At 36.5% G+C, this 25,513-nt stretch overlaps 1 protein-coding gene across 5 annotated transcripts in view; it reads right to left on the bottom strand.

Annotated features, from left to right (window-relative positions):
• The window catches only part of PDE3A (phosphodiesterase 3A), a 363,124-nt gene that overhangs the window by 49,940 nt on the left and 287,671 nt on the right, over window positions 1-25,513 (bottom strand). For all 5 annotated transcript variants that reach the window (XM_055571490.1, XM_055571510.1, XM_055571499.1 and 2 more), the window contains exons 3-5: window positions 16,989-17,246; window positions 12,350-12,504; window positions 5,041-5,165 (exon numbers count right to left, since the gene is read on the bottom strand). In XM_055571490.1, coding sequence (XP_055427465.1) covers window positions 5,041-5,165; window positions 12,350-12,504; window positions 16,989-17,246 — 538 coding nt within the window. The remainder of the gene's footprint in view (window positions 1-5,040; window positions 5,166-12,349; window positions 12,505-16,988; window positions 17,247-25,513) is intronic.

Raw genomic sequence — 25,513 nt, 5'->3', positions numbered from 1 at the left:
TCTGTGGTTTCGCTATTCTGTGTCTGTGTTTAAATTGTTTTTTCTTTGTCCTTTCCTCCTCAAATAGTTTATGTTTCCTATCCTCTACTAAAACTATGATTATGTATATTAGACTTCCTGATGACTCCTCCTAAGGCTCTCAGAACCTATCACATTTTCCAACTTCTCATCTGAGCTTTATTCCTGATACTTTCTTCACATTCTCTGCCTTCCAGTTTACTAATTCTCCAAAATTTTAGTAGTCTTTTATGACATTTAACTTGTCATATTTCCCTGATTATATTTCCAAAAGTCATTTAGCTGCCCTGCAATTATGTCTTCTCTCATTTCTATCTTTTATGCCCTCATGTTTTTCTTCAAACATCTGAGTATTTTTTTTGTAGTTTAAATAACTTAATATATATTTTAAATTATTTGGCTGCACAGAGTCTCAGTTGCAGCATGTGGGATCTGGTTCCCTGACCAGGGATCAAACTTGGCCCCCCTGCATTGGGAGCATGGAATCTTAGCCACTGGACCACTAGGTACATCCCACTCAACACCTTTAGAGATCTGTATAGTTGTTTTCCTGGTTTTTCTAACCTGTGTTATTTCCTTGCATGTTTACAGTGATCTGGTTTGTAAGTTCAAGCTGGTTTGAACTTTATAGGTTGAAGCTGCATGGCTGTTAACTGGTGATGCTTTCCTCCAAAAATTACCTAAACATATTTTGTAGGGAGCCAAGGGGTCCTTCCTGACCTGCCTCTTAAGAAATCTATATGCAGGTCAGGAAGCAACAGTTAGAACTGGACATGGGACAACAGACTGGTTCCAAATAGGAAAAGGAGTATGTCAAGGCTGTATATTTCACCCTGCTTGTTTAACTTATATGCAGAGTACATCATGAGAAATACTGGGATGGATGAAGCACAAGCTGGAATCAAGATTGCCAGGAGAAATATCAATAACCTCAGATATGCAGATGACATCACCCTTATGGCAGAAAGCGAAGAACTAAAGAGCTTCTTGATGAAAGTGAAAGAGGAGAGTGAGAAAGTTAGCTTAAAATTCAACATTCAGAAAACGAAGATCATGGCATCTGGTCCCATCACTTCATTGCAAATATGGGGAAACAGTAGAAATAGTGACAGACTTTATTTTCTTAGGCTCCAAAATCACTGCAGATGGTGACTGCAGCCATGAAATTAAAAGACTCTTGCTCCTTGGAAGAAAAGTTATGACCAACCTAGACAGCATATTCAAAAGCAGAGACATTACTTTGCCAACAAAGGTCCATCTAGTCAAGGCTATGGTTTTTCCAGTAGTCATATATGGATGTGAGAGTTGGACTATAAAGAGGGCTGAGCACAGAAGAATTGATGCTTTTAAACTGTGCTGTTGGAGAAGACTCTCAAGAGTCCCCTGGACCACATGGAGATCCAACCAGTCCATCCTAAAGGAAACCAGTTCTGAATATTCATTGGAAGGACTGATGCTGAAGCTGAAACTCCAATACTTTGCCACCTGATGTGAAGAACTGACTCATTTGAAAAGACCCTGATGCTGGGAAAGATTGAAGATGGGAGGAGGAGAGGACGACAGAGGATGAGATGGGTGGATGGCATCACCAACTCAATGGACATGAGTTTGAGTAAACTCTGGAAGTCGGAGATGAACAGGGAGGCCTTGAGTGCTGCAGTCCATGGGTTGCAAAGAGTCAGACATGACTGAGCGACTGAACTGAACTGAAGGCGTCCTCTGAACTGGGGCTACTTGTTGTTCACTCACTCAATCCTGTCTGACTCTTTGTGACACCATAGACTGCAGCATGCCAGGCTTTCCTTGCTTAAACTCATGTTCACTGAGTCAGTGATGCCATCCAACCATCTCATCCTCTGTCATCCCCTTCGCCTCCTGCCATCAATTTTTTGCAGCATCAGGGTCTTTTCCAATGAGTCAGCTCTTTGTATCAGGTGGCCAAAGTATTGGAGTTTCAGCTTCAACATCAGTCCTTCCAATGAACATTCAGGGTTTATTTCCTTTAGGATTGACTGGATTGATCTCCTTTATGTCCAAGGGACTCTCAACAGTCTTATCCAACACCGCAGATTGAAAGCAAGAATTCTTTGGTGCTCAGCCTTCTTTATGGTCCAACTTTCACATTCATACATGACTACTGGAAAAACCATAGCTTTGACTATACGAACCTTTGTCAGCAAAATAATGTCTGCTTTATAATACACTTAAGTGCCCCTTTAAAAGTCTCAGGTTTAATATGGAATGCTCAAATTCAGTTCTTCCACCTTGCTGGGGTCCCAAATGAGCCTCTGCATTTCTGAGCTCATCTGAATTTGCCCTCAGTGCAATCTCTATTTAAATATTTTCCCACACTGTCCTGTTTCTGACCCTCATGAACAATAAATTCTAATCCTCAGGTAATGAATGACTTGTAAGATTCAAAAGAATAATAAATTTTTCTAAAGAGCAGAGAGGACCAGATTAATTTCTGGAAAACCAGATTGCCTTTAGTGATTTCTTTCAGTAATTTCATGCCACTAAAATGGTATTTTCTGGAGGAAGTGTCTTTGTATGCTCACCAGTAGAGATTTAAGCCAAAGTTTTTGTCACTCAGTCATGTCCAACACTTAGCAATCCCATGGACTGTAGCCTTCCAGGCTCCTCTGTCTATGGACTCCTCCAGGCAAGAATACTGGAGTGGGTTGCCATGCCCTTCTCCAGGGGATCTTCCCAACCCAGGGATTGAACCCAGGTCTCCTGCATTGCAGGCAGATTGTTTCACAGCTGAACTACCCAGGAAGAATAGTTTCAACAGTTACCAGTATAAACTAGGTGATCAAAGGGGAAAGAAAGTACTAAATTTTCTCTTCTAGAGGGAAGAAACAACAGAAGTCCTTCCTTAAGTTGTGCTGTTTAAAATTAAGTTTATATTCCAAGGTAGCCTCTTGAAACATTAGTGGAATGTGAGTACTGGTTCTCTAACCCTCATAGAAACACTACTATTTCAGGACTTCTGCTTCTGGCTATAATGCAATAATTTGCAGTAAATCCATCTATTTGTTCTTTGAGAACGAATAGAAAAGCTGAGTTAAAATAAAAAAGCTATCACGGCAAGGCAACCAACTTGGAGAGATAGGTTTCCAAATAGAAGAGACCCTCAGAAGGGTGAGCCAAAATCCTGCAAAATGTTCTTCCATCCAGAGCATTATTTATTGACCACTGGCATGGAACAAAAGGCTAAGAATCCAGGCAGATGGATGCAGCTATTAGGAAGGCAAGCCAACAGAGCTTTTAGTAACGTCATAAGGCTGATGACACAAATAGTGGAGTTTGGGGCTGCCACGGCAGCCAGGACTTGAATGTCTAACAGGCCAGTGGGAAGAGGGCAGCTTTCCCCTTGAGCCATTTGGTGAATTCCTGAGCTGCGATAAAGGCAGGAGATTAAGAAGCTAAGCAGGGAGCTACTGAAAAATCTCAGCAAGCTTTCTACAATGCTGAGAGATGAAAACTTGGAATGAGAACATTCCGAGAAGGAGTTGCTGTTGTTGTTTAGTCACTAAGTCATGTCTGACTCTTCTGCGACCCCATGGACTATAGCCCACTAGGCTCCTTTACCCATGGGATTTTTCAAGGAAGAATACTAGAGTGGGCTGCCACTTCGTTCTCCAGAGGATCTTCCCAACCCAGGGATAGAACCTGTGTCTCCTGCATTGGCAGGCATATTCTCTACCACTGAACCAACAAGGAACCCTCCAGGAAGGAAAGGTCAGAGGAAATACTGACCCAGACTCTCAACTGGGATTTAAGGATGAGGCCAATTTAGAGATAGAATCTGACAAACTATTTCAGTTTTGAATTATCACAGATTCTGATTAAATAAGGTCATCTTCCCCCAAATTATTCTATAGATACATTCCTACCTGAAACTTCATTGATACCTAAACTCCTTGCCAAAGCTCCTGGGTTCCATCTGGCCTCTGTCCACGGACCTGCTTACATCTCCCTCTCTGCATTCACTGCTCTCCCTTTCTGCTTGTTAGCTTTGCCAGTCATCATTTAGAATCTTAAGTTGTTGAAGCTTTCCATCCACACATTGGGTTTTATATCTCTTTAATTCTTTGAAAGTTTTCCCTCACTTTCTTATCATAGCCTTTAGAACACTATATATATACTAATAGCTTATACTCTATATCTGTTTATACGCTCCACTTGAATGTAAGTGAGAATTCTGTGAAAGGATAAATAGGGTCTGGTTTCATCACTGCCGCATTCTTCAAACTATTTCAGTGTCAGATAGTATCTCTGGATAGTGAACACTCCATACATATTTATTAAGTGACGCTTGAGGGAAAAAAAAACTGATACTTCGAAGCACAGAGGGTACATTGACACCAACCTGAAAAGCCCCATGCAGATCCTAGACAGGAGAAATCACATTAAGTTTCGTTCTGTACCTGGTTTAAAAGAGAAGGAAAACCTACCACCCATGTTACTCCTGGGTTTTTTGGTTGCTGATTTTTGAGGTTTTTCAAAGGGCTGTCAAAGGTCCTGGATTGTATTTTTTCTGAATTTACATACCTCTTCCTTTTGTATTTTTATATTGGGGGTGTGTCCAGGTAAGTGACATGGAGCAAGAATTTCTTTGAAAAATTATAGTACGTATAGTAAATGAAGCATTTCCTAGAACTTATAAATATCATACTTCTGGAAAATATTTTTTAACAAACTAAAAATAAAATTGAAATTTCATAAGTACTTCATTATCTTTTATATTAATAAGATAAAGCTTGCCTACTTATGGTTACACTGATTTAATATTCATCCAGTAAGTTCAAGATGGGATATTTGGTGCAGCTATCTTAAAAGAATCTGCATCATTCTATACACTGGAAATTTCAGTAACTAATTGGTTAGTGAGGCTTTTTTGTTTTTAGAAGAGTCCAACCAAACACATCTGAGTGTTGCAACACTTAAAGCTTAGTTCATTCCATGATGGCACACTCAGTGAGTGTTAGCTAGCTCTTTCCTCAGTAAGTTCTTTACCTGGTCGATTTTGCTTTTTAGCCTTTACATGGTTAGAGGCAGAAACAGCGTAGGATGAAGTGAAGGATCTGCTTTTGGTGAGAGTCATCATCACTGGGTTTTTCCAAGAATCTGGATTAATAGCACTGTAAAGACAAGGTATAAAGAAAAATGAAGAAACTATCCTTTGATTACTGGGGCAGACCTTACCAGAACCCCACCATCGTTTTCATAATAGGCGTTTCAATCTGAGTCATGGTCCAGGTTCAGTGACAGAACCACTTGACTTCTAGGTGACAAACCACAGTGACAAACTAGGTTATCTGAATTCAGTCTGTGCTACAGGGTCACAGGACACACTCTTCAAGGATACTGGGTTAACCAAGACAAAAAGAGACCTTTACTGTTCATTCAGTTACTCGGTATCCAACACCTTCTCATTCTATTTCCATAATCATGTTCCTCAAAGATTTTCTAAAAACATGGCAAACTAACTTTAAGATGCAGGTGAACTTACATTAGGTATGAATGACATGATGCTTTCTTATGTACTCTTTTTAATTTATTATTCTTGGTGTAACTAAATTAAGAAATTCAAGTACTTATCATTCAAAGACAATATTCTTGCAGTATCTTGAAGGAAAAGGTTAATGACAGGTCTTTAACCAACCATTTCTTTTTCTGGTGATATCCTGTAAAGAATGGAATGATGAGACAAATTCCCTTGTAGATACTAATGGGCCTGCTACTAAAGGTAGCACTGATGCTATTTACTAGGAGAAAGGTAATGAGTCTTCACTCGAGGGAATGTTTTTAGCAGGATATCCTTGCTCTGTCTAGGTATTATTGTAAATAAACCTGTAATCAATATAAATAAATCATAAATCAATCTGGAAGGTTGGGATGAAGAACACTACAAAAAATCCATGTAACTAATGGATATACATTTTAGAGCTGTTTCAGACCGAAATTTATCTGTAGGCACTGCTCAAAACCTTACATTCTGAATCTGAAACAGAATCTATTGTAATTTCAGAGAAAAAAATATTTCAGGAAGCCATATAGACTGTCTTGGTTTGCTCCAAAGGAAAAGTGTGTAGTCTACAGCCATACCACCCTGAACATGCCGGATCTTGTCTGATCTCAGAAGCTAAGCAGGGTAGGGCCTGGTTAGTACTTGGATGGGAGGAAAAGTGTCTGCTTTATGTTTTGGTTTGTATTTTGCTAACATCGGTGTGTTTTTGAGCATTAGTAAATTTGGTAATGCATAAAATCTATAACTTGCGTGATAGTAACTGGACAATTTGATCCTTGGCCAATCTTAGATTGTCAGTGTAAGCAGGATGTACCTGGTCTCTTGGCTTATTGTAAATAAAGCTGAAATGGATGGAATTATGGGGTCATTAATGAGTAGAGATTGTCATGTAAGTTATATAGTTAATGAGGTATAATTTGAAGGTGTTCTATAATCAAAATAGTCAAAATAAAGTTATGGTTTTTCCAGTAGTCATGTATGGATGTGAGAGTTGGACCATAAAGAAAGCTGAGCACCAAAGAATTGATGCTTTTGAACTGTGGTGCTGTAGAAGACTCTTCAGAGTCCCTTGGACTGCAAGGAGACACAACCAGTCCATCCTAAATGAAATCAGTACTGAATATTAATTGGAAGGACTGATGCTGAAGCTGAAGCTCCAATACTTTGGCCACCTGATGCAAAGAACTGACTCACCGGAAAAGACCCTGATGCTGGGAAAGATTGAGGGCAGAAGGAGAAGGGGATGACAGAGTATGAGATGGTTGGATGGCATCACCGACTCAATGGACATGAGTTTGAGCATGCTCTGGGAGTTGGTCATGGACAGGGAAACCTGGTGTGTTGCAGTCCCTGGGGTCACAAAGAGTCGGACACAACTAAGCTACTGAACTGAGCTATAACCAAAATGGCATTCTTTGTGCAAGCATCATGATGTGTGTATTGCTTACAATTCTGCATATTAAGTCCAAACCAGAACATGCGCTAAGGTGAAATAATAGGACTTTTAGGGTATGCTGCACTACCAGTTTGAGACCTCTCAAAGAGGAAGATGCTGAGCATTTGCTTGGCTACCGCCTCTGTTCTTTGATTATTAGCAAATTTACTGATGGGAAAGATCTGTTACCTGTGTTCAGTCTTATGTGACATTCTGCTACTAATTACCTGATTTCGTCTCCTTTATCCTTTTCAGAGAGATTTTTCTTCAACTGTTGACCCAGATATTTAAAAATTTCATCTTTTCTCTTTACTTTAAATAGCATTTGAAAAGTGGAATGAGTTCCAGCAATTATTAAATACAATTAAGGATAGCCTACAAGATAATATTTGTTTCATATCCTTCTTGGAAATCTCATTCTAGGCAACTCACAAACGTCTGGAATTTTGAAACAATAATATCAAAGAAAACTTTGAATCTGAGATAGATAACTATATCAACTATTTCCTGATACCACTATTTCCTGTCAACTACTTTTGCTGGATTGATTGATGTGTGAGACTTACTGTGAAGACACTGTATGTAATGTTTATGTGGCCTACATGTCTTCTCAGCACACTGTATAATCAACAGATAGTGACTTTTCTATGTAGGCTTTTAAAAAGACCTTAATATTAACTGAATTTATTTTTTAATACTTTAAAGAGTTATATTATTAAAAGTGCATTAGTCACTCAGTTGCGTCTGAGTCTCTGTGACCGCATAGATTATAGCCTGCCAGGCTCCTTTGTCCATGGAATTCTCTAGGCAAGAATACTGGAGTGGGTAGCCATTCCCTTTTCCAGGAGATCTTCCTGATCCAGGGACTGAACCCGGTTCTCCTGCATTGTGGGCAGATTCTTTACCATCTGAGCCACCAGGGAAGCCCTCTATATTATTAAAGCTAGCTCAAAACTGTCTACTTCTATTTTATATTTCTTTAATAAAAACATTTAAGATAGGCTCACTTTGAGAAATTTCATAAAGTGCAATAATGGAGCATCTTTAATGTGTGGGAAGTTAATGAACCTTAAGATAAATAAAATCCTAGCCATATATCCTTTCTTAATATGCTAGATATTAATTCCTTAAGAGATATTGTCAATAAAATGACAAATCAATATATATGTGTGTACATGTGTACGTATGTCCATATATACACATACATACACACTTTATAATTTACAGATACTTTCAAATGCATTCGTTTGTGTGAGTTTTCAGCTGTCTATTGATCTTTGCCTTTGTGATTAGGATCTTATTCATATGTAATGATTTGAATTCCAGTGAGAAAAATAGCTTAGGGGAACCTCTACTTGATCTTCCCACACTAACACAGCATGCAAAAACTATCTGTGTGTTTGCTGTGGAAGACCTCAACCCTCCTCTACAAAAGTGGATTTTATCACCTTAGTTCTACTCATAAAAACTTCATCCTACGTCCTAAAAGTCTTACCAGGTCCTAACAGTTTCTTTTACAGAGTTTACAGCCTGCTGTCATTTCTATGGCCAATGTGGAAGGCTTAGGGTATGATTCATTTCAAACTTAAAATTTCTCTCAAGCTTACTTTTTTTTTTTTTTTAAATAAAGCACCTATTGGTATCCTTCCAATTAATTTTACTCCACTTGTGTCATCATTCCCCTTTTCCTGAAGAATTTCTTCTGGTGGGTACCAAGGCTCTGGCTACACATCTCTGAGTGGTGGGGTCAAGATCCGTCTGACTCTCAGTCCAGTGTCTTTTGACTCAGCTGGATTTAAAACCACCCAGGAGTACCTCATTTAGCTATGCACCTATAGGAACATAAGTTGAGGACTGTTTCTACTTTTCACTTCCTACTCTTGTTCTTTTGATCACTGCAGTCCTCAAAGACCCTCAATAAAAAGACAGACATGGAAAGGAAGAAATAAAAGGACTGACAGGGAAGAAGTTTCAAAGATTAAAACTCAAAGTCAGTTTTGAAATCAGTCAGTTTTAGCAAAAGGTCTAACTGAAGAAGGTTTTAACTTTGGTTTATTAGTAGGGCTAGAGATATTCTGAGGCCATCTTTTCATTATTTTCACCTACAACCAAGGATGAGTCAACCCAAACTAGCTGTGTTTAGTGGTGGTACCATTGCTACTTACTGACATATGGTTTTCCTTTAAAGGACTAAATTATCTTTGGAATGAATTTTATTAATTTTTATTAAATTTATTATTTTTTATTAAAATATTATTTATTATTATATTTTAATCATATTTATTTTATTTATTTATTATATTTATTTAATATATTTAAAATATTTTATTATATATTATTATTATTTATTAAATTTATTATTTTTTTATAATGGTGAAAAAGTTGTATCACTCTCAGATGTTATATCAGGACTTTTAATAGGATAGTGAAATTAAGGAAGAGTAAGTTAGTGGGAAAAGTCATACCTAGGCAGGACATCAATGAGCACTTTTAGGAAAAAGGGAATGAGTGGGATTGTATGCCATTCCTTTTCTATTTTGAAAATAGTTGATAAGGAGCATTTATTTCATAAAACAGAATGACAAAATTCTTAGGAGTTAAGCTCATAAAAGTTTTTGAAAGCCTCTTCCTCATGTTGATTTCAGTTTCAGTCTCTAATCTCATTTAACTAAGAGAAGAGAGGAGTAGGAGAAATGAAATTTGATGAGAAGTAACAAATAATAACAGAAAGAAAGGAGACATTTAAGAAAGCTTGAATAGATTTTTGGTAGAATCATTCTATGGATAGTAAATAAAGGAGCATTAACTATACTATGACAGGAATCTTGGCAAGGTGCGCTGATAAAATAGACAACCTCTCTAAAGATATATACCAAGAACATAAAATTCATGTTTTTAGGCAACAAATACATAACTATAATTTCCTACCATTTATCAGTATTTGCTGCTATAAAAGTCAACAGTCAATATTTTCATGGGAAAATATTATTAGTGACCTATAATTTTGAACTTCAGGAAATGTTCATGAAACAGATTAACATCCTCCTATGGTGATGTTTCGAAGTTTCACAAACATTATGTGAACTCATGTTAAAGAAAGAATCATTCATGCTTGCTTCTGATTCTATAGGTTTATTAGATCATCAATAATATTTAAAATGAAAGAAACCAATTATGTTTTTAAGTAAGAAAGCAGGAAAAGTTAGCAGTCATTAAATATTCCATTTCTTTGCCAATATCAGAATGGGGCTTTACATTCAAAGCCAGGGTCAAAAGAAAATCACATCTAATATTGTCATCATGTATTTCAATAAAGATATGGTAATTTTTCAGTCATTAGATCATTAATAAAACTGATATAATTGTTTCAAAAACCTGAAATCGTATATGGTAAATGTTCTCATAATTATTATTCACATAAAGTATGCTATTTCTATGCCAAATAGAAAAGGACAAACGCAGTAGCTTTCTCTGAAAGAATTTCTCTCATGATGATGTTTTCTTCAAAACTCTTTCTAGATCTTAGTATTATCTTTTCTTTAGCAATTCTGATTTTTTAACCACTTTGTAAAATTAGAATTAATATTCTAAGTAAATTGTATTCTATTTATTTTTATTGAGGTACAATCAAAATATTCCATTATATTTGTTTTAGGCACATAACATGATGATTTGATATTTGTATATACTGTGAAATGATCACCACAATGTGCTGTGTGCTTCGTTGTATCTGACTCTTTGTGACCCCATGGACTGTAGCTCACCAGGCTCCTCTGTTCATGGGGATTCTCCAGGCAAGAATGCTGGAGTCGCTTGCCATTTCCTCCTCCGGGGATCTACCCAACCCAGGGATCAAACCCCGGTTTCCTGCATTGCAGATGGATTCTTCACCATCTGAGCCACCAGGGAAGCCCAAGAATACTGAAGTGGATTAGCCTATCCCTTCTCCAGGGGAACTTCCCAACTCGGGAATTGAACTGGGATCTCTGCATTGCAGGTGAATTCTTTACCAGCTGAGCTATCTGGGAAGCCCAATAAGTCTAGTTAATATCCATCTGGTGGCTTAGATGGTAAAGAATCCACCTGCAATGCAGGAGTACTAGGTTGGGAAGAACCCCTGGAGAAGGGAATGGCTACCCACTCAAGTATTCTGGCTTGCAGAATGCCATGGACAGTCCATGAGTCTCAACAAACATCTTTGTACACTTTTTTTTCTTCTGATGAAGACTTTTAATATCTATTCTCTTAGCAACATTCAAATATACAATATAGTATTATTAACTATAGTCACCATGCTGTACATTCCCACAACTTAATTATTTTATAACTGCAAGTTTTGATCCCCTTCACTCATTTTGGCTACCCTGAACCTCTGCCTCTGACAGCCACCAATCTGTTCACTGTATAAATAAAGTTTAAGTTAAAAACTGTTTGAACACATTTAGTTGCTCTTAGAATGATCTACCTTTGATCTGATTTTCTGCCCTTCAAATAATGCCAACAGAGCTGGTCTGGTGAACTGGGGGAAATCTAACAATCATTTGCAAATGTTAGGTTGGATACCTTTGATGTAAAAATCCAACACAGATCTCAGTCCAGGTAAAATCTAGTCTGTCTTTATTCTGGGTTCAACTCTACCCATCCAAATTTACAGTAGCAGACATCACTTCAAGTCACTGTCCCCATTTATACTTAAGGCCATACAACACCATTTAAGCATAATTATCTGATATCAGTCCCATACTGCTCTGGATTTAAACTAAATACCTTTTCCATTTTCAAAGCTGGCCTCAAACCAACTATAATCTTTTGGGCCTCCCTTCCCCTGTAATTTTTTGCCATATATTATAAATCTTTATTAATGATCATTTTTCATAAATAAGTAAACAATCACTTTGGATGCTACTATATTTTACTTTATATATATATATATATATATTTAACTTTAACTATATATATATATATATATATATATATATATATATATATATTTAAGTTTTCATTTTGTACTGCAGTATAGCCAGTTAACAATGTTGTGATAGTTTAGGTGCACAGCAAAGGAACTCATTCTTCCCCATGCTCCCTTCCCATCCAGGCTGCCACATAACACTGAGCAGAGTTTCCTGTGCATGTAGTAGGACCTTGTGAGTTATCCATCTTAAATACAGCAGTGTGTACCTGTCCCTCTGAAACTCCCTATCTGTCCCTTCCTTCCATCCTTCCCTCCCCCCTGGAAACCCATAAGTTCATTTTCTAACTCTATGAGTCTATTTCTGTTGTGTAATCCCCTGTAATTTATAATTAATTTTTGATAAGGAACTTCTCCTAGAAACATGAACCCAAGAGGAACATCACCTAACCTGGATGAAGGTGCTTCATGCAGCTTGATGCTGGCACTACGGTCCCTCCGGACAGGGGCAGGCTCCAAAGTGGGCAGACCTGTGGCAGATGTGGTGGTGGTCCAAGTTGATGAAACTCGTCTCAGCAAACCGGGGGGCAAACTCCTCCTCAGGCGCTGGGAAGAAGGAACATTGATTTTATTACCAAGCATATTTCCTATCACTAACTTCTATGTAATATAATGAAAGAAAATGAGTTTTTAATTAGCAATGAATATATTAAACTATATTGGTTGAATATCATATCTCTAAAATTTGGGCACTCAGAAATTCAATAAGGAACTCTGGCCAAAATCAATTAATGTTATAAAAATAACATTTTGGGACCTTCATTTCAATGATTATATAAAAATGGATTATAGGAAATGAGAGCCATTTTGGGCTAATTTTATTGTCATATTTGTCCAACAGGGCTTACATACCTATAAATATAAATATATAACTTATTATGAGTTGCATTTCTATTAACTAGCACAACTGTTGTTATACCAAAGCGTTTATTGATTTAATTGATTTAATCCTTGATTTAGAAATGATGGGACCTAAAGGTAAGAGTGTAACCCACAAGATGTACCACCTCTCTTGTGGTTAATATGACTTAAGACAGGCATTTGGGTAATGTCATTAGGATGAACATCTTTTTTTTTTTTGAAAGGAAAGTATAATTTCTACAAACCACTAAACCTGATACAGAAGAGGTGACTGGGACAGACCAGGAGTGGGTGTGAAGAGACTGAGAAAGGTGCAGCAAGAAAGTGAAGGAGAGCAAAGAGGAAGTGGGCATGGTTCATCATGCAAACCACCATTCACCCCAGCCCCTCCCAGGGAGGAGAATGTGCCCCAGTCGCCCAGCCTGCCCTCCACTCTTTTTCTCTGGTCTCAAAGGCAAAGTAGTCTGCTGACTAGGCCCCCTCCTTGACCAACTCAAGTTTAGTCCATAACCAGGTCTTTGGGAGGGAGGGTAGAAGTCCTCCAAGAACCTGAGTTCCCAGAACTGGGGGCTCCCCTGCATGTCTGGTGCATTGTGGTGATGAACACCTCTTAACAGAAGACTCTGCTAGTCGACTTGCGATTCCCCTCTTTGTCGTTTCTTCTTCTACCATAACCTACGTGGGATTTGTGACACCCTCAGCACTCAGACATGATTCTGAGTTCACCAGGATGAACAATGACCCTCCAAAGAGAGTTTTAACCTTAAAAATGAAAGGGAAGGTAATCTAATACAACTACAGCAATAGTGATGAGGTAGGAGCTCATTATTTTATTTGTGGCCGGTGACTCCTAGAAGAACAATTGCGCAAGCAGAGTTTAACAAAGAGTCTGCTCTTCCTGAAGACAGTAAAAGCTTTGAGAATTAAGTATATGACACCTTGGGATTCAAGAAGAACTCTGATATTAAATAGTTTCCAAAATCTCTTTTTTTTTTAATTTTATTTTATTTTTAAACTTTACATAACTGTATTAGTTTTGCCAAATATCAAAATGAATCAAAATCTCTTAAAGATATATACCCTAGGAGGGAATTCAACAGGAAGAGAAAATGTCAAGCAATGTAAATATCAGGATTCTTGTCTGTAAGTCTGTCACTGACTCTGTGTCTATTTTGAGACCCAAAGGAATCAGTTTCACTTTCTCCATCCATTTATTTTCATATCATGTTAGCCCTATCTTTCTCAGAGAAGGAGATGTTCAAAGGAAACTTAAAAACACCTAATTGACAAAGTTATCTGAAGGACACAGTCCTGAGTCCAGAGACCCACAATGGCAAGAACACAGATGTTACTGACTGACCATCAGCTCCAGGGCACAGCTGCTTATTTACCAAATAAAGAACTGTGCTGGATATACCTGAGACCACTGAAATTCTGGTTCTTTTCCTTTTTTTTTTTTTTTTTTTGGTCCTTAACATGACTTGTTTTCAACTAACCAACTAACACTGAGGTCTAAATTGGAGGCAGAACTCTACTCCCTACAGCTCACTTTTGTAAAATTCTCATATCTTATATGTAAAAAGAAGAAAATACATGAATCACTAAGGCCAACTTCTGCTTTAAATAACTGAAAATATATAGAAAACTATAAAACACTGGTGAAAGAAATCAAAGAGGACACCAATAGATGGAGAAATATACCATGTTCATGGATTGGAAGAATCAATATAGTGAAAATGAGTATACTACCCAAAGCAATCTATAGATTCAATGCAATCCCTATCAAGCTGCCAACGGTATTCTTCACAGAGCTAGAACAAATAATTTCACAATTTATATGGAAATACAAAAAACCTCGAATAGCCAAAGCAATCTTGAGAAAGAAAGATGGAACTGGAGGAATCAACCTGCCTGACTTCAGGCTCTACTATAAAGCCACAGTCATCAAGACAGTATGGTACTGGCACAAAGACAGAAATATAGATCAATGGAACAAAATAGAAAGCCCGGAGATAAATCACATATGCACATATGGACGCCTTATCTTTGACAAAGGAGGCAAGAATATACAATGGATTAAAGACAATCTCTTTAACAAGTGGTGCTGGGAACTCTGGTCAACCACTTGTAAAAGAATGAAACTAGAACACTTTCTAACACCATACACAAAAATAAACTCAAAATGGATTAAAGATCTAAACGTAAGACCAGAAACTATAAAACTCCTAGAGGAGAACATAGGCAAAACACTCTCTGACATACATCACAGCAGGATCTTCTATGACCCACCTCCCAGAATATTGGAAATAAAAGCAAAAATAAACAAATGGGACCTAATTAAACTTAAAAGCTTCTGCACAACAAAGGAAACTATAAGCAAGGTGAAAAGACAGCCTTCAGAATGGGAGAAAATAATAGCAAATGAAGCAACTGACAAACAACTAATCTCAAAAATATACAAGCAACTCCTACAGCTCAATTCCAGAAAAATAAATGACCCAATCAAAAAATGGGCCAAAGAACTAGACATTTCTCCAAAGAAGACATACAGATGGCTAACAAACACATGAAAAGATACTCAACATCACTCATTATCAGAGAAACGCAAATCAAAACCACTATGAGGTACCATTTCACGCCAGTCAAAATGGCTGCGATCCAAAAGTCTACAAGCAATAAATGCTGGAGAGGGTGTGGAGAAAAGGGAACCCTCTTACACTGTTGGTGGGAATGCAGACTAGTACGGCCACTATGGAGAACAGTGTGGAGATTCCTTAAAAAACTGGAAATAGAACTGCCTTATGACCCAGCAATCCCACTGCTGGGCATACACACTGAGGAAACCAGAAGGGAAAGAGACACGTGTACCCCAATGTTCATCACAGCACTGTTTATAAGAGCCAGGACATGGAAGCAACCTAGATGTCCCTCAGCAGATGAATGGATAAGAAAGCTGTGGTACATATACACAATGGAGTATTACTCAGCCATTAAAAAGAATACATTTGAATCAGTTCTAATGAGGTGGATGAAACTGGAGCCTATTATACAGAGTGAAGTAAGCCAGAAAGAAAAACACCAATACAGTATACTAATGCATATATATGGAATTTAGAAAGATGGTAACAATAACCCTGTATACGAGATAGCAAAAGAGACACTGATGTATAGAGCAGTCTTTTGGACTCTGTGGGAGAGGGAGAGGGTGGGATTATTTGGGAGAACGGCATTGAAACATGTATAATATCATACATGAAATGAGTCGCCAGTCCAGGTTCGATGCATGATAACTGGATGCTTGGGGCTGGTGCACTGGGATGACCCAGAGGGATGGTATGGGGAGGGAGGAGGGAGGAGGGTCCAGGATGGGGAACACATGTATATCTGTGGCGGATTCATTTTGATATATGGCAAAACCAATACAATACTGTAAAGTTAAAAAATAAAATAAAATAAAATAAATAACCGAAAATCAAATAAATTCTTCTAAGTTAAAAATTTGTTGGGTTTGGGAAAGACATGAGGGTACTGTGAAGCCTACCATACTAAAAAATCAAAGCGGAAAGCAATCTCGCATTTTAGAAGGCAGTGAATTTTTAACAGAATCTACAAAAGTGGGAGCAGGGGATTTTGCCTGCTTTTATTTCCCATTGTTATTATTTTCATCCCACAGACTAAGGCCTTATATATAGAGAAGAAAAAACCTGAACACGTGAATAAAAAAAGTTAATGTAAAAAGGTAAATTTTTTTGTTTACAGAAAGCTATCAGGTATAAGGATGGAAGTCTTCATGTTTACTTTTCTATTACTTTGGTCACCATGATTGATAAACACTTCTTAGGGGAAAGAAAGTGAAAGCATTAGTCACTAAGTTATGCCTAGGTCTTCGCGACCCCATGTACTTAGCCCACTAGGCTCCTTTGTCCAGGAAATTTACCAGGCAAGAATACTGGAGTGGGGTGCCATTCCCTTCTCCAGAGGAACTTTTTGACCCAGGGATTGAACCCAGGTCTCCCACACTGCAGGCAGATTCTTTACCATCAGGTAAGACTTCTTGGGGGGGCATGGTGGGGCTCACTGATATGAATCTCTGGGTGGGTCTGGAGTGATAAGAAAAAGGTCTAGGAGAAACAGTTTCACCCTTTCAGGAGCATGTCATTAACACCTACCTTGGGTATAGCCAGCTTGTCTTTTTCAGAGCTTTCTTCAGAATCAGAGCAGGTGTAGTTTTCACTGAAGGACACGATGGGGTTCACCCTGGGCTTGTGAATGGCCTGGATGGTGAGTTGCGTGCTGAGGAGGTTGCTCACTGCCCTCAGTGACGTGCACACGTTGGGGGGCAGAGAAGGGTCTGCCAGGAGGTCAGTGATGAGGCCGTGAGCCTCGCCCATCACGGCAATATCCACAGTGATGCTGGTTCCTGAAGACTAAGACACCAAACACAGGAGGTTGGGTGAGAAAGGCTTGAGGCTGGAGGCACAGGAAGGGAAACTGGGCTTTTTAGAAAAAGTGGACCAAAGTGACACTAGGGTGATAGTAAAGTAATATTCAAATCACATTTCTGTTTCAAATTTTGCCCAAATTTGCCATATCTTTTTGCTATTTTTGTGTTCATAGCACATTTTTTACTGCTAGACCCTGTAGACTTTGAAGAGACAAAAAGATAAACATTATTTTTTTTAAATAAAAAGCTTCAGGAAACAAAAAAAAATGTTCATATCAATCACTCCTTATGAAGATCTCAACATTTTAATGTACTTCATATAGTAGTGAAAGGAACTGAAGTTGCTCAGTCGTGTCTGACTCTTTGCGACCCCGTGGACTGTAAGCTACCTGTCTCCTCCGTCCATGGGATTTTCCAGGCAAGAATACTGGAGCAGGTTGCCATTTCCTTCTCCAGGAGATCTTCCTAACCCAGGGAGTGAACCCAGGTATCCCACATTGTAGGCAGACACTTTACCATCTGAGCCACCAGGGAAGTTCACTTACTTTATATAGTTAAGTCTCCATCAATAGACGAATTGAAAAAAATGTGATATGACATATATATACATATACACACACACACATATATATATATAATATATATATGGTTGGCTAAACAGTTTGGGTTTTTCATATAATCTTATGAATTTTATATAGACACACACACACACACGTGCATATATAAATATATGCCAGGCTTCTCTGTCCATGGAATTCTCTAGGCAAGAATACCTTGGTGGGTAGCCATTCCCTTCTCCAGGGGATCTTCCCCATGACCCAGAGGTTGAAACCTGGTACCCCACATTGCAGGAAGATTCTTTACTGTCTAGCTACTAGGAAAGCTCACACACACACACACATATATTTATGTACATATTATGTATAATATACTTATGTGCATTATATATATATATATAATATATAACCCATTATATATATATATATATATAAAACCCATTATATATATATATATATATATAATGGTATACTACTCAGTCATAAAAAGTTTCATTCTGAAAAGTAACATCAATACACTATAAAATTTTAATTTTAATAATATTCTCATATGATATTTGAGCCTGGTGTGTGGTAGTTATTCAATTAATATTAGAAACATAAGAAGCACCTCATTGTGCTGTTCAGATTCACAAACTGTCCCTCTTGTTGTCAGGAATAATAGAAATTTCTGTTCTGGAATTCTGTGGCACATCTGTCATATTCTGCCAAACTGCTTCTCAGATTCAGAGTTATTACTCTATACTTGCTAAAGGAATGAAGAACATAAAACACAGAGGACAGGGATTTCTTACAACCTGCTGGTCAGGCTAATGTAGACAGGAAGATGTGGGAGCAAGGGAGAGCACAGGCAGGGTCAAGGTTAATAAAGTAGACGAAGCTGAAGGATGGTATGCAGACGACTGTTAATACTGGAATGGTGCCGCAGTATGAGACACAGGGAGGCCAGAATACTGGCGTGGGTCACTGCTCCATTCTCCAGGGGATCTTCCAACCCCAGGGATTGAACCCAGGCATCCTGCATTGTGGGCAGATTCTTTACCAGCTGGGCCACCAGCGAAGCCCACGAGGAAGCCACATAACTTTAAATTGAGTAACAGTGACGGATGTGCAGATTTTGGAACTAGGCTATTTGCTCCAAATTCTGACTCCTGACGCTACCACTTTCTATCACATGATCTCTGGCACATTAGTGAGCTCTCTGTACTGTGACTTCTCCATCTGTAAAATGGATATAGTATAGTACCAGCCTCAGAAGGTTATTTTAATAAGAATTAAAGGGCAGGGACTTCCCTGGTGGTTCAGTGCCCGAGAGTCCGCCTTCTAATGCAGAGGGTGTGGGTTTGATCACTGATTGGGTAACTAGGATCCCACATGCCGCCGAGCAACTGAACCTAGGTATCGCAATCACTGAGACTGAGTGTTAAACTAGAGAGAAGCCCGCAAACTACAAAGAAAGATTCTACTTGCTGCAATGAAGATTCCAGGTGCTGCAACTGATGCTCAATGCAGCCAGAAATAAAAAAATTAAATTAAAAGAGGACTTAAAAAGTAGATTATATACAAGGCACTTAAAATTGCACTGGTTATAAGTGTCCAATAATGATAATGATATAAATAATAGAAGTGATAATTCTGGAGATTTTCAGCAAAAGGGTATTAGAAGTTAGGCTATATAGTTGGGAGAAAATAAACTTTAATCATTCTGACAACAGACTTAAAAATGAACTCCAGAGATATGAAAAATTTAAATGTATAAAATTATCAGATTATTAAAAGGAAATATGGGGGACTACTTTATAATTTTGGGATTAGGAAGACTGCTAAAAGTAATATAAATGGCATAAACTGTCAAGAAAACACCTAATAGATCTGATGAAACACAGAAACTTCTCATAAGAAAATACGCTATAAGCAAAGGTAAAAAACAAACAGTCCATGAAAGAATACCTGCTACCCAGAGAAGATAAAACATGTGAATAAAAGGCCTCTAAAAAAAATAAAAGCCATTAGAGAATTCCCTGTTGGTTTCACTGCTGAAGACCTAGGTTCAATCCCTGGTAGGGGAACTAAGATCCCACAAGGTGTACAATGGGACTATATATATACATATATATATATATACACACACATATATATATAAATCAATAAATGATAAACTGGGAGAAAGAGAATGAATATACAATTCAAATATAATTTAACCATCAAATACAAAAAAAGCTACTTGCCTCATGAATGTTTAAGATACAAATTAATGCAATAAAAGCAATGTTTACTTATTAAATAAAAAATAATACAAGATTACTAGCACCAAGTATCAGTAATGGGTTGAGTAAATGAGCAGTAAGTAAAAGCAATACAATATTTTTGGCAAGAAGTCTTTGCTGAACCTATTAATTTCTAGTTTAAATGTACATATTCTATAATCTAGCAAGACTATGTAGACATATAAAGAAAAACTACATTTACACAAAAATACAAAGACAAGATCACAAAGGGCACTGCAATGTTCTGATAACAATCAAAGAGTGTGGCCATAAATGCATATCAACAGGGATATTGTTATAAAATTTTATAATATAAACATAAAATATCATGTACTTGTTTTAAAATATTTGGGTAGATCTGTAAATGTTTATTTGGAAAAATATTTATAAAATATTGTTCTGTGGGGAAAAATGTATGTCACAGAAAAAGTGAACATGCATTTTTTTTTGTAATCAGAAAAATATGATAATTATGAAAATACCCAGCATCTATGAAGGTATCCAGTCTTATAGCAATAGCAAGGATAAATTATTCTGTAAAGCTATCATATAGAAACTATGCCCTTTCATACTAGAATAATAAGAGTAGCAATAGTAATACTGGTGGATAATACTGGTGACAGCTGATATTTATTCAGCACAAGTCTACAAGGTAAGTACTATTATTTTCTTATTTTTATTAGTCAAAAATCACTTGCCAAATAACTGAGTCAAAAATAACTCTGCATCAGATAGCTGGAGCATGAAAACGTCAGGCTGCAAACACATACTCTATTTCCACAGCCCCAGAGCTGAGCTAGCAGGACGAAATAAATACCAAACGTTTTCATTGTACGTTACTAAATATATCTGTAATTATTTAATGCTTTATTTAATCATTTTGCCATGTTTTTCTCTATCTGTAGGTTTAAATATATTCCATGAACTGACATGCAAATTTTAGTGTAACATTAATAGTTTCAGGATATATGATTATGTTTATTTCACATATTTACTTACATGGTTAACTTCAAAAATGTTGGTGAGAAATGCCACAGAATTAGTTTAACATTCCCTTTTAGAAATGTATTCTCAAATACATCTCTATTTATTATTATTCTGAAAAACTCATCCGGTATGATCTTCTTAAACAGTAACATACATTTCTTCCCATGTTGTTCTAATAAACTTAATCTACTACTTAATCACTGTACTGTTACCTTAGAAAATTGAAAGTTTAAATCAAACTTTGTAATCAGGACATAAAATTTCAAGATGTTTTGACAATAAAATTAACAGTTTATATTCTAATGGCTAATAATTTAACACATGTCCTCAAAATGGTCTCAATGCATAAAACTTACAAATCTGAAGAAAAATCAGATTATATTCACTGAAAATTATGAATACGCTTTAAAATAAATTATTGGTGAGAAAACAAGTCTATCTTATAATTCTCTAATTTTATGTCTTTTTAAAACACTTTTTAAAAAGTAATGGATGAATTTCTTATATATACTCAGAAAAAAAAATGACTAAGAAATTGAAAAGTAATTTTAAAATAAAAACAGAACTGAAAACTCATCCTTACAAGCAAATGTCAGTATTACATAAGAATTTAGAAAACAAGTACATTATGTAATTCAATGCTACAATACTGTGGCTTTCGTGAAAGCAAACATCTTCAAGTGAAAACAAAAGCAATATTCAGGCTAATAAAAAGCAAATTATCCAGAATGGAAATTGGCTAAGAAACCAGACACTTTTACTATTGAAAAAGTCCCCCTACTGTTATAAACTCAGGACTTTTCTTTTAGTTTTATGATTTTAAAATTATATAACAGTTAAAAGTTTATCACACATAAGAAGTTATCAGTTTTTGGCTCAAATAACAAGAGGCTTCAATGAGGCATGAAATCTAAACCCAACCATCACATTCGTTTGTCACAAACTCGCCAAGACTAACCACACATGAATTGCTGAAACACAGAAAAGATACATGGGCTGCTATTTCAATAAACAGAAGGCAAACTATACAGACCCAGACACATTCAGGGAGTCATTTTAAAGAAATTTCAGGGGAGCGGGGCTTTGGCTGATTGGTAGCGTTTTTTTCAAACAAAAACACAAAATATGAAACATCACGCAGTGACTCACACAGAGGCTATTTCCACACCTATTCAATTTTCAAAATAAAATAATTCAATTTCTAAGTATACCAAATAATGCTCAGTAAAATTTTCATTTAACTGGTGAAATCTTAGTGATAATAAACACTAAAGGTTAAGTTTATATTAAAGCTATTTTAAAGGGAAGTCTTAAGCTAACTATTGAAATCATCTTTGAGTGCAGTAAATAACCCTACTGAGCATAAAACCACAGTTGAGTCTTTTTATGGTGCTCATGATCAAACGAATCTTTTCTTAAAAAGAGTGACCAAGCAATAAAAAAAACATTTTACTTTGCATGCTATCCTTATAATGGAAACATTTATATTTAACATTTAAGAAAATGCAAGTATAATTTTCTGGGCCCTATTTAAATGACAACCAAATTTGGATTGCCACCTTTAAATAGAAAATCTGGATTTTCAGTCTGATAAACAGTGGAGTAAAGTGCAGTTTTATAAATCAAACCAAAAATAACCAGTTCTTTTGGTAAATCCACCACTTTTCAAAGCACCCGGTTCTTTCAACATCTTCTTTTACCCCTTCATCTCCTTCCAGTCTATTTCACCATCTCCAGAAAGTCTACTCAATGTTGGTTGCTATGGTAACAATCTAGTTTGCTTCCAAGTTACTTTACTCATCATAAACCAAAGGCCCAGAAAAGCTGGAGTTAGAGATAAGTTAAGGAAACAACAACAAATACACTTAGAAATAACATTAAATGTAACTCCTAGGCTAGGCATGTATCAACCAATTCAACTATAGAAAATTTGTTTTTATGGCCACTACTTCTGTGGTAAAACTTTGAAATTACACTACTGGTATGATAAAGGGGAAAGATTTGAACATGTGTAGGGGTCAGAAAAAAACTTATACTCTAGGTTGAGCATCTAAATGTCTAAACTACCGTAAGCTGCAAATTATAAAAAAATTTGACAAATAAATCTATTTGATCAAATGACTAACAGAATGTAAAACAAAATTATGTATATTTAATTAACATGACAGATTATTTACTGAGGTCCTGTGTTTGGGTTTCTACCAACATGATATTTAAAGGATGTTAAATTTTATTATAATTACATCATTCAAAAATTAGTTTAATTTTAACCAGTAGTAAATGCTTATCCATGACTAAGTAATAAACACAGTATAAAGCAAAATTACAAAAGGCACCTGTGAAAAGTCATAGAAATGGAGAATTCTTCAAGGAAAAAAAATCACTCAGAAGTCTTAAAAGATAACTATAGGAACAAGGTAAATAAAAACAAAGTAAACAAGCATTAGTTCACTTCAAAAAAGTGAAGGTGCCCAATGGTAAAATCGGAAAGGGTTTGAGAAAATTGATGTCAACATCAATTAGTGATTCAACATGATTATTTGATGTAGAGGATGAAGACAATGCATCCAATTCTTGACAAATTTTTTTTGGGATGGCATCAGCATAGTCAAGCTATAGCTCTTCTCCCTATATATTTTGAAGCAAATTTAAATTGATAACAATGCAATAGGCTAAATACATCCCTGCTCAAAGGCAGAAGATGTAGTAATTCTCCAGTCTTCTGACTGAGTGAATCATTTGATATGTCACTTGCCTTGGGCATTAATTTATTCTAACTGGAGGAAAATAACTGGAAGCAGCACAAAAGCCACTCTTCATAATTCTACATGAAACTCAAAGATAGCTTACAAATGTAAAAGCAATAGAGGCAATTATCTAGACAACCAAGTCAAGTTGCTGTATTCCTCAAATTACACCATTTTTTCTTTTATTCAATATTTTATGTTTTGTGATGGTTTCCAAAACCAACCATGGCTTTTCTTGTAGGAGATATTGTATCCATTGGAGCAATCAGGATCTCCCCTTGAAAAATCAGAGAACTAGCCTGGATCTTTCTAAGATCCCTCCCAGATTCTTTACTGTCTGAGCCACCAGGGAAGCCCTCCAATTGTATAAGTTGAAAGCATTTCTTTATATAACATACATATACACATATATCAGAGAAGAAAGAAGGAAATAATTTTCAAACTTATTTTAATTTATTTTTAAAATATATTTTATTGAAGTATGGTTGATTTATAACATTGTGTTAATTTCTGCTGTATAGCAAAGTGATTCTGATATTTATATATATATATATGTGTGTGTGTGTGTGTATATTCTTTTTCATATTTTTTTCCATGATGGTTTATCACAGGATAGTGACTGTGCTATACAGACATGAATTTTTTAAGTATTATGTAGACTTTGAAAATTTATTTCACTGATTGCTAATCCTATTCAAGCTTTACTTCTAACTTATAATTGAGTCACTGATGCTGTTTCCTTCTTATAGTGAAACGTCTAAAGTACAGTGAATACTTATGGGGAATGGGCTTCCCAGGTGGCTCAGTGGTGAAGAATTCACCTGCCAATGTAGGAGACTCGGGTTCGATCCCTAGGTTGGGAAGATCCCCTGGAGAAGGAAATGGCAACTCCCTCCACCATTCTTGCTTGGGAAATCCCACAAACAGAGGAGCCTGCTAGGCTACAGTCCATGGGGTTGCAAAAGTGTCAGATAGACTTACTGACTAAATAGGAACACATCATGGGGAACAGACTATACTCTGGAACTTCCACTCCCAACGGTTGAGTTGCACTTTGCCAAGGGTCAGTTTTCTTTAGGTCCTAAATCTGTTCAGACCAGTTGTAACTGTCACTGCAACTTACATATGCTAATAAAATATCTATAAACCACTGATATTTGAACAAATAATGGAACAGTTTCTTTAAAAATTAAACAATAATTTTAAAGACTGCATAAAAGATTCAAAAGACAAAGCCCTGACATCAATTTCTGTTAAGTAGGGGTGAAACAACTGCAAAGATTCAAGAAGAAAATGATAACATGCCTGAAAAATTCTCAACTCAGAATGTGTCTAAGTGCCTAAGTCAATCCTCCGGGTTCAGGATGGGGAACACATGTATACCTGTGGCGGATTCATTTTGATATTTGGCAAAACTAATACAATTATGTAAAGTTTAAAAATAAAATAAAATTAAAAAAAAAAAGAAAAAAACCAAACAAAACCAAAAAACATGAACCTGGTAGTCATATGGGTATGCTGCATGTAACATAAATTGGGACTCTAATTAATATAGTAAAAATATGCACAAAGAGAAACTCTCTTGGCTTTTCATCAAAAATGTGTGAAATCCCCATCGTCACATGTAGAGTTAAATATATATTACTAGAGGTACAGAAAATATGTTTATGATTCTCTGCTTTAAAAACTTTT

Source organism: Bubalus kerabau, chromosome 1, assembly GCF_029407905.1.
Source record: "Bubalus kerabau isolate K-KA32 ecotype Philippines breed swamp buffalo chromosome 1, PCC_UOA_SB_1v2, whole genome shotgun sequence".
In the NCBI taxonomy this organism is placed as follows: domain Eukaryota; kingdom Metazoa; phylum Chordata; class Mammalia; order Artiodactyla; family Bovidae; genus Bubalus; species Bubalus kerabau.
Note: the sequence above shows the minus strand (reverse complement) of the source record. Positions and strands in the feature narration are given on the sequence as shown.